The sequence below is a fragment of the Aulostomus chinensis genome, chromosome 18 (assembly GCF_037954235.1).
Source record: "Aulostomus chinensis isolate RoL2024-O1b breed Wild chromosome 18, RoL_Achi_v1.0, whole genome shotgun sequence".
NCBI lineage: Eukaryota > Metazoa > Chordata > Actinopteri > Syngnathiformes > Aulostomidae > Aulostomus > Aulostomus chinensis.
In genome coordinates this window covers 7651516-7661479 of record NC_141337.1, presented here as the reverse complement: position 1 = coordinate 7661479, position 9964 = coordinate 7651516, and the positions used below count along the sequence as shown (strand labels likewise).

The 9964-nt window shown below is 43.0% G+C and overlaps 1 protein-coding gene across 2 annotated transcripts in view; it reads right to left on the bottom strand.

Moving 5' to 3' along the window:
• Nucleotides 1–479: 479 nt before the first annotated feature.
• The window catches only part of stk17al (serine/threonine kinase 17a like), a 30679-nt gene continuing 21194 nt past the window's right edge, over nucleotides 480–9964 (bottom strand). Inside the window, exons 3-7 of one of the 2 annotated variants that reach the window (XM_086184883.1) lie at nucleotides 5404–5548; nucleotides 3985–4111; nucleotides 3856–3904; nucleotides 3447–3626; nucleotides 480–2230 (exon numbers count right to left, since the gene is read on the bottom strand). In XM_086184883.1, coding sequence (XP_086041009.1) covers nucleotides 1939–2230; nucleotides 3447–3626; nucleotides 3856–3904; nucleotides 3985–4111; nucleotides 5404–5548 — 793 coding nt within the window. In that variant the 3' untranslated portion in view covers nucleotides 480–1938. The remainder of the gene's footprint in view (nucleotides 2231–3446; nucleotides 3627–3855; nucleotides 3905–3984; nucleotides 4112–5403; nucleotides 5549–9964) is intronic. The other variant, XM_086184882.1, reaches the window with a different exon arrangement.

The following is a 9964-nucleotide window of genomic DNA, read 5'->3' as shown; positions in this document are numbered from 1 at the left end:
TTCCTCCATATCGCTCTCATCTACAGATGGTGTCAAATAAATGGAAAAAGCAACAAATTCTTTAAGTTTCCGCAGGCCACCATAAAAAAGCAGGAATCTACAAGTGTGTGGAACTCTGCTGGAGGGATGAACGCCATTCCTCTTAAAATTATATAATTTTTGATGACGCTCGTGATTCCAAAGGGGGTCACAAGAACTCGTAGCGTCACAGCCCACACACACAACCCTCTCTGACTCACGGAACCCTTCTCGTGTGTGTATCCTGTGTTGATGAACCGCTTGTAAATTCAATTTCAACACATTTCTTTATGACGATTTAGTTTTAATATTTCAAGATCTATTTGGCAAGCAGGTAATTTGCTTGAAATTCACCATTTCAAGAACCTTTAAATGTGTGCAGAGTTTATACATACTGCATAATCATAGCGATCCACCGTCTGTTCGTTCAAATAGGACCTTCATTTGTAAGTGAGTGACGGAACCAGATTTTAATGTCACTGTTATTCTGAAAAATGATAAAGACATGAGGCAGCAAAATAGTTTGATACAAAATGTACATGTATTTTTTTCTCTTCGATACATTTTGCAACACATGCCGAATACATTTAATTCATTTTTAACAGAACGTCCACAAGGACAAGTGCAAACCTGTCTGAAATTCAAGAAAAAAAACACGCACGCGCGCACACACACACACACACACACACACACAAAACACAAAAAAACTGGAATAAGTAAGTTACTGAAAATCAGACAATAAGATGTTAACATTCATACATTGGTAAAAAAAAAAAAAACAATTATTTTTACATATCTTAATACTAATTCACAATATTATTAATTATTGCTAGTCTTTCTGCTCCCGAGCATCTGAAGGCAAATATGTATTCAGCTCCGGGTCCTTCAGCTGACCACATCTTTGTTCCTTGTTGTTTTTAACCCCTGCGATTCCTGCTTTCTGTTCACTTTGAAAATTGTGAAAAGCATGAAATCTAGTGGTAACTGGTTAAGTAAAAAAAAAAAACAAAAAAAAAAAAACTTGTGCAATAACCCGCAAAAAACCCCAATAAGGAACAAAGTGAATATTCAAAAATGTATTAACACAAAAGTGAGTTTGACAATGTGGCACTGTGTGTAAAATCATGTCGGTGGCAAGAGAAGAGTTAATATGTACAGTACAATGAGTGACAGCTGACTGTGCTTGTTGAAACTTTAATATTATATGAAATTCCAATAACAAAATAAAAAGTGCTCAAGATTGTACTTAAAAAATAAGAGTGATATAAGTTCCATATTCAACTCAGGCATTGATGAGGCTCTGTATATTTAAGGGGCTGAAGTTTTATATTAAACAAACATAAATAAACATATAAAACAGTCAACTTCAGCGTATAGGTGCTGCTGCCCTTTGCTTTTATTCCTGTTAAGTGGAACCATCTGTCTTTACTTCCTTCAACACAACAGAAAGTATGTCGGGATCAGCTGAAGCAAAAACTCATTTCCCAAGGAGGCAGGAGGCCTCCTCTGCTCTGAAACCCAGTTCGAAAGGCTGATTGGGTAAAAAGAGAAACCAGTGTGTGTGCAGGAGTGGACAAGCCACAGTGTTAAGCTGAGTCCAGTTCTGTCACTTTTAGGACAGCAGTGGAAAAAAAAATAGTAACAAAACAAGAAACAACAGAGTGCTGCATCTTCTCCCAGTCTGTTTCTCTTGCGTCGTCATTCCCTCTGTGCAGCCAAATGGAGTGCAGAGTGGCAGGCATCATTGAAACACATGAGTTCAGAGGTATGAAACTACAGACGTCACAGCAGTGGAAGCAGCAAGCGTACAGCATCTATATAGCGTGGCCCTGATAAAGACCACAAGGCTGCAGGCTCGCTGGCGTTCAGCGTCTGCTTCATGGAGTTCCTTTCAGTCTCTCGCCATCTGCGAAACGTCACTCAACAGATCAGCTCCTGCTGGATCTCAGGCCGTGTGGGGAAGGGCGGCTCACTGAAAGAGAAGGCGTCACGGCCGGTCTTCAGCTCGCCCTGGCATGGACACATGAGGTACGACTCGATCAAGTCCAGCTCAGGAGAAGGAGCCGGGCTTTCAGGCTCGGACTCTGACTGGCTCGTCTCCAGCTCATCCAAAGAAGAGGCAGATCTGGTGTGGAGGTGCGGTTGGGAATGGGGATGGGGGAGCGGGTTCAGCCAGGGGTGGTTGAGGCATTCTTCTGCAGTGGCTCGTTTTCTGTACGCAAAAAACACAACAACAACACGCGTGAGTGGAAATTCCCGAAAAGTTTACGTAACCGATGGATTTCCAGTGAAAAGAAAACACCTCGTGCACTGAAGTTTTCCCCTCCATCCATCAATGATTACTAAAACACTCAGGAATCTTCCTCTCTGTCCAATACCACCACTAATCTACTGCATGGCTCTGACACGAGACAGAGGCTGCTGCTACCTTTCATCAACAACTGCTGATGAATTGAAGCCGCATTACGTCGTCTTCCTGAGCAGCAGCGTTCTCTGCTGATACCACTGATAGACTAAAGGAGCCTGACACACCGATCTGTGAATGAACTGGCAGAGCACTGCACTATTGTGACAGGATATGACATAGGACATGAGCACGAGTGACAAACCTTGGTTCTGCTGTGACACCCGTCATCCAGTTTTCTCATGCTCCCCCACTTTTTAGCTTTTTTCATAAATGTTCTGAAGCCAAGTCAAGCCAGCATCTCGTGATGGAAACCAACACGAACACTTAGCATGAGTTTTGTGCACAGTTGGCGAATGCTACATGAAGTAGGAACGCGCACACGAAGCTCAGAGGAGGGATCAAAAAGGCACCATTCTTACCACAGGTCAACAACGCAGACAATAATATTAATGAACGTGTCAATGCTCCGTATGTCGCTTGAAGAGATCAGATTCAGCATTATTTTTTCTAGAAATGCAGGTACCCATGAAACCCATGCTAAATTCAGTGTTTGGTGTGATATCAGAACATTCTGATCTATAAATTTACTAAACTGTGGTTCTGCACGTTGGGCCCTGGGATTGTCTTCAAGGGTTTCTCCAGAAAATGACTGATAATTTCACTCTTACACTATTTAAAAAAAAAAAAAAAAAAAGTAGCCATTGTACAAGCATCTATTCACAGGAAATCTGATGCTCTTTTAAAGACCGTATTTGGGTGCAAATTTTTTGACAAGTGTTCTTTTCTTTTTCTTTTTTTTCTTATTACCAACTTCTTGCAAGCCTTATTTGCAGAAAAGGAAATATTTGTGCTTAACTGACGCAAATCATGTTACCACACACTCGTTTAGACACAAGGATGTACTTCCTCCCATTGCTTCTGTGAATCTGACTCACATCCTTTGTGAGTGAATCAGCTCGACGCGATGCTGATGCAAAGCCTCGCAGTTTTAGCCATCAATCAGACGATCTGATCATCTCACCTGGGGTTTTTAACCAGCAAGGACTTGATGAAGTCAATGGCAAGGGAGGAGATCCCATCAAACGTGTCTTGCGAGTACTCTACGTTGACTTGAGAGATGTTGAGAAATGTCTCCTGCTTGTCATCGCCCAGGAAGGGAGATTCGCCAGTCAGCATGACGTAGGTCAGGACCCCGATGCTCCTGAGAGAGGCAGGAAGAGAGAGTTTATAAGCAAAGATGTCATCTTTGACAGTTGCTGGAGGTTTTTGTTGTTTTTTTTTTGCAACAGATCGATCGTTGCCTGTGCTGCAGTTTGGCAATAATTAACTGTATGACACAAAGACATGCCTGTGGTCAAAGGTCTAGACTTGAGACTGATCGGGATGTGATGTCTGACTTCTGCGTGACCTCCACTAAAACACACACTCACCACATATCTGTCGCCGTGCTTATGGGTTCATAGTTCAGGATCTCTGGCGCTGCAACACAAACGAAGCCCAAATTAGCAACGACGAATGGCAGACGGATTGGAGTGGTGGTTCGGTGGTGGTGGACTCACCCACATACTCTGGAGTACCCAGGATCTCCCTGACTTCCGTGATGTTGTCCATACGTCTGGACAAGCCAAAGTCCACGATTCTGATGTCACCGAGAGGTTTGGCGCAAGTCAGTAAGACGTTCTGGGGCTGGAGGGTAAGAACACACAGATTAGAAAGAGGTAAGTTACATAACAGCTGATGATTATTCAAGAGGTCTCAGGTCATTAATTATAAGTCAGCGTGAACGCTACTTGGCATCAGTTTGGTATTTGAGGTACAAGCTCCCAAGGGGATTTGGTGTTTGTTCCATCAGTCAGCATCAAGCTACTCCTCTGATCTCAGATCATCTACTAAGCCAATCAGAGGAGACTGAAAGCAGGTAGGATATCCCTGCCAACTACTAAGACAGCTCCATGGCCGGCGTACACTAACGCATCAGTGCGTAAAAGTGGACTTTGTTGCCAGGTTGGCCTGGTGCCACATTTGGTTGGAACATCTCAGATAAACATGAGCCAGCTATCACGTCTGAGCCAATAAGGTCCACAAGAACATCTGAGGAGTCCATGAGATTCACCTCTTGAACTCGCATCGCTACGCAAACTAAAACCTTTACACAACCAGGACTGATAATGAGAGATGTGGTCCCCCCCCCCCCGAATCACATACTGCTCTTTAGTAACATTCATTTTCAATGTGTTTTATGCACAATGAGAGACTTAATGTGAGGTGATTGAATTCAGATAAGAACTAGAGCCTCACTGTGTTCCAAAATGTGTTTAATTTAATATAAATAGGCTGTAGCCTAGTTTTGTATCCCTTATTATTCTATTAATTAGTTTTTTTCCCAACAGGTGACTGTTTTTTTTCCAAGCTCGACACATCCAGAAATAGTGCCCCACTATACAATCTGTGATTAACGGACTTGGGATGGACGAGAGGTCACGGTGAGCTCGATCTTTGAAAAGCAAAACCTTATCCATTCATACATGATTCCGAAAGGACGTTTGTGCCAAACTTGAAGCGATTCCGTCGAGGAAGATTTCACATTGGTGTGAGGTGACAGTGACCTTGACCTTTGACCACCAGAATCTGTTTAGTCTTGAGTCCAAGAGAACGTTTCTGCCAGATTTGGAGAAATTCCCTCGAGGGGTTTACGAGATATAATTCAAACGAAAATGGGACGAACGGATGACATAAAGAGCTGTACGTGCAACCAGGCAGAAGAAAAGCCTTCGATGATAAGTGCGTTGTTACCTCAGAGCGCATGAAAGATAACAATTTGTTCAGTCAGGTTGTGTTACGGACTGATTCCTCATGGGAACCAGGTTGTAACACATTGAATGAGGTTAGGTTGCGCAACAGAGATGATATCACTCTCAGTGTGCCACTTGAGGGAATGGGTCGCCCAATTTAGATGTATAATATTTCAACGCGCTTACTTTCAGATCCAGATGCACCACATTGTTCCGATGCAGGAAGGCCACTCCGGCCAGGATCTGCCTGGCCAGCCGGATCACGTCTTTCTCTGTGAAGGCCTCATCGTTATCAGCAACACATTGGTCGAAGATTTCACCACCGGCGGCGCTGAAAGGAAAGTAGAGGAAGGGAAGTTGAGAAAACAAGGGGCAAAATGAGAAGAAAAGAGCTGCGCTGAACATGAACAGCCACCCAGTGAAGTTTAGATTGGCTGAGGTTCATTTTTGATAATTCGTTTTTAACTTGTCATAATAAATTACATCTTAAATTCTACAAACACACCCTTCCTTTCAGTTTTAATCACACAAGCTGACAATAGCAAATTCCAACCAGTCTGGGTAGCAAAATGCAGGGGAACCGACCCAGAGTTATTTCCACCTTCTTGAGTATTACGTAACCCCACCGTTGTGTACTTTGGCTTAATGAATAAAGTCCATCCAAATCTGCACAATGCAAAATGACACAGTAATTTTAGGTCCCATGCCTTTTGTACTTTCTCAGGAATATTACTGCAGATAAAAAATGGTGCTATCAGTTTACCGTAGATTCAGATAAGAACTTCTACAGCCCGATATCGCAGGTTACCAAATCCAAGCAGGGGAGGCAGAAGCAGCCATGAAATCACTACATATTTTATTAAAGTTAAAAAAAAGAACTGAGCTAAAAAGAGATGAGAGGAAATGACTAAAGAGTGGCAGGGGAGTGAAATAGCCTACATTTGCGCTCAAAACTACCGAGGGATTATCCTTTTTTTAGGAATTCAGTTATTAGTGACTTCTCACATTTTCATCAGAGAAATAGTCCTGCCTGGTCTTGCTGTGGTCTTGTGTAACAACGCTAAGTAGAGACATGGAGGATTTACATTAGATGCTCCATCAGTCAGATCAATGCCTGAAGCTGACAGTTCACCCAAAAATTTGAACCATGTGTGGGGGATTTAGATGCATCTTATCGTCGGAGGAAACACTGTGACCAGGCCTTGGGCATGTCTGTTACATAACCAGCACCACCCAATCCCCTGTTAGCCTCCTAAACCTGCACCGTTTACTAGCTTCAGCTGTGACAATAACGCTCATGTTTTGCTGGATTTTGAGGATATCCGTCATTGGTTGATGTAATCTTTTTGTGTTCCTTGTAGCAAATACTTGACCTGCCACCTACCCCGATTGTTGCAAAAATGTATTTAATACCACCTAACAATGCCAGAGGAGTTTAAAGGACTATGCCAACATTTGGGGGGGGGGGGGGGGTACACTTCTTCGCCATCCTTCCCAGAGTCAGACAAGTAGATACACACTGAGACCCGCAGAGACTGGCTGGCTGCTAGTTAGCTTAGCGCAATGAATGGTAGCGTTAAATGCAATCAAACAGATGGGTTTCAGAATTTTGATCAGGCCATCTAATCCTCCACCTCATCTTTCGACAGAATCAGCCATGATTAGTAGTAGTTTTGTTGTCTGCACCAAATCACTGCGCTTCGCTGTTTGCTAGCTAGCTAGCTAGCAGTAAGCTAGTCATTAACTTACTCCTACACGCAGGGAGGACAGGGGGGTATTGAGCTTCCTCACTTGAGTTTGTGTGAATATAAACTTCAATCCTTTAACAAGGCAGAGATATTGATATTAGCATTCACCTGTCTGAACCATCGATGCCAGGAAAAAGGCCTGAGAGGTTTTACTATCGTGACAAATCTTGTTTAAGTACAACAGAAGAGCAGACAATCTGGCCAAGCACTTAGGGAAGTTAGTGATACCTCCCTTAAGTCTAAATATTGTCTCCCTGCTCTCCCTCTTTCCACAGAAGTTAATGTTCTTTAGTGTGCGGACAGACATTCTCCCCTGCAGTGAACCGCAAGATTAAACCAACTGTAGCCAACATGAGAGACGGCACGGAGGAGTTAAGCAGCCGTCTGAAAACAAGAGCTTGTACTTCTGCAGGAGGAGCTACTTGGTCATCGTGAAGCCGCAGGGTCAATCGCGTCACCTTTTAACGGCAGCTTGTGAATGAGTTTCGGCGAGCCTGATCTGCCTGTCGGTCTCTGGATAGCTCTTTTTAGTCCTTAATTCTCAGAGTTCAGATTAAATATAAGGAAGGACATAGAAATATCAAAGTAACAATGTAAAACAAACATGATAATGTTCTCTGCGTGGAAAATGTTAAGAAAAAGGAAGGGGAGCTCAAATTTAATTCAAGTCATGCTGCAGATGGAGTGGTTATATGGTTGGTAAGCTATAAAAATGAAGAAAAAAAACAGTCAGAGAAAGGTATGACTGATATTACTTGATGCTGCTTTTTAATAAGATTAAACTTTTCTGTCGGGGAAACACAAACCAAAGACTCAAGATTTTTGAATTCATGATACACTTATTTGTGAACCTTATCTTTTGTCTCTCATCTTTTCGTTTTACGGAGCATATGCCACTGAAAAATTTAAAAAAAATAATAACTGGCTACATGTCAACTACTGGGGTTTTGATGAATTGGGTTTTAAATTCCTTCATCTACAGAAGAAACCTCATATTTATCCAGAAGCTTGTATGCAGCTAAAATTGCTTTATTGCTTTCTGTCTAAGCAGGAAATGAAGGTCTACGCTGCGCACAAAAGGTAGGTTGTGTTATCAGATGGTCACAAAGTTGAGGAGCTCTAAAGTGATGCGCCTTCATTTTTCATCTAGTCAGTCTGAAACTAGTGATTACACCGGGGCTTTCTGTGGTGCTGCCGCACGCTGGTGCGACATGTGAAATGACGAGAAGGCTTTAACTTAATTCATTCGCATTTCTCTGACATAACCAAGGAAGCGGTTGTGGCTATGAGAAGTGTGTGTGTGTGTGTGTGTGTGTGTGTGTGTGTGTGTGTGTGTGTACAAAACACTTTATGTCATTGCGGTGCCGTGCTACTTTTGGGAGTCTTACTTGCTGCGTACATTGAAAGCCACAAGAAATGGAAAATGGTTTGTGATTCTTGAACCTTGCGCTGATGTCAGACAGTTTAAATAAGCAGCTCATCATCAGTAAAAAGGTCTCACACTGTGCGCCGCTGCAACTTTCAGGAAAGTGGAATTGATGATGACAGACAAAAAGTGGCATTTAAAAATGACGCGAGTTAAGTACGAAGACATTATAACTAGAGCGTGTGCGGGCGACTCATTGAACGCGGAGAGATTCAGCGCAGCTCCATTTGGCAGGCAGGGAGAAACGGCGACCCCGGTCTCGGCTGACCTCCTGTTATGTTTTCTCTGCAGGCATGCGAGGGTGAACTGTGGCGCTACTTCCCCTTTCACACTTCAGTCAGAGGTCAAACATAGGCCCCCCCCCCACAGAGAAGCCTTTGTTCTGCAGAAACATTCCATGTCTGGGATGTGGATGACTGGCAAGGACTGGGCAGGAGAGGGCTTCCTGCCCGAGCTACGGGTGGTTCAGTTACTAGGTCAGAGGAACGTAAACGAAATTACCCCATTGTCACTCTGTAATGAGGAGAGGGAGGTAATTGAGATGCTACGGGTCCTTTCCAAATCCTAATTAGAAGGTGTGATTAGAGCAGTCAGACAACAACATGTAGCACGTCTTTTAACACCCAACCACAACAGACCCGGGCCAGACGGCCAGGATGACCTTGCTGGGTCAGTCAGCAGCTCCACTCAGCCTCTTCACCTGCATTTCGCCATCACACTGACTAGAGTAGTTGTGGTAATTTTGACAGCTATTCATTTAGTCAGCCTAGTGTCAAACATCATTGTTAGTCTAAGTCACATTTAATTATCTTGGGATTTTTAAGTGAAGTTTTAGCGGTTAAAAGCGAGCATTTTAGTCTTGGTCTAAGAAGACCTCAACTATTTTAGTCTGGTTTTATTCAATCAGTAGCTTTAGATGCACCGTTGCAGTAGATTAAGCCATTTGATCGGACCTTTGTTCCATAAGAAATAGGGAAGAATCAATTTGATGAAGTATGTGCACCTCCAGAACAGTAGGTGGCACTGTGGCCCTTACAGCTAGCTTCACTAAAATTCAAAAAAATATTACAGAAAAATATATTACTTTGCAGGACCGTCTTCAACTCATCCATCCAAAAAAAAAAAAAAAATGCCTTGTTTTTATTCTTGCTTCCACCACGATGAAACCATCTTGGCCGTTCGACTTTCAGGTCAAAAGCTGAAGTTGGAACTGCGGCGCACGTGCAAACACCCGGGCCGATTTGGAGTACACTGAAATGTGCACATGCCAGATGCCAATAATCAGGGTTACTTTGAAAAGCACCACTTTTGTCGAGGCCAACGATAAACTGACTTTATCTACCATCGCGTAAACAAACTGAATGAAAACTGACCTTGATTTCTTTGTGGTGAATGTCAATGTGTCTTTTCTTTTTTTGTGAGGGCTCAGTTTAGTTTGCACGTTAGTTTAAATCACATTGTAGTCACTGGATCATTGTTACTCTAGTTTTCATGTACTGAGATGTGAGCTCTCATGGCAGGCTCGTTTGTAGCGCTACACTGTCACACCAGTCGTGTGTGCGATTCTGCTGCA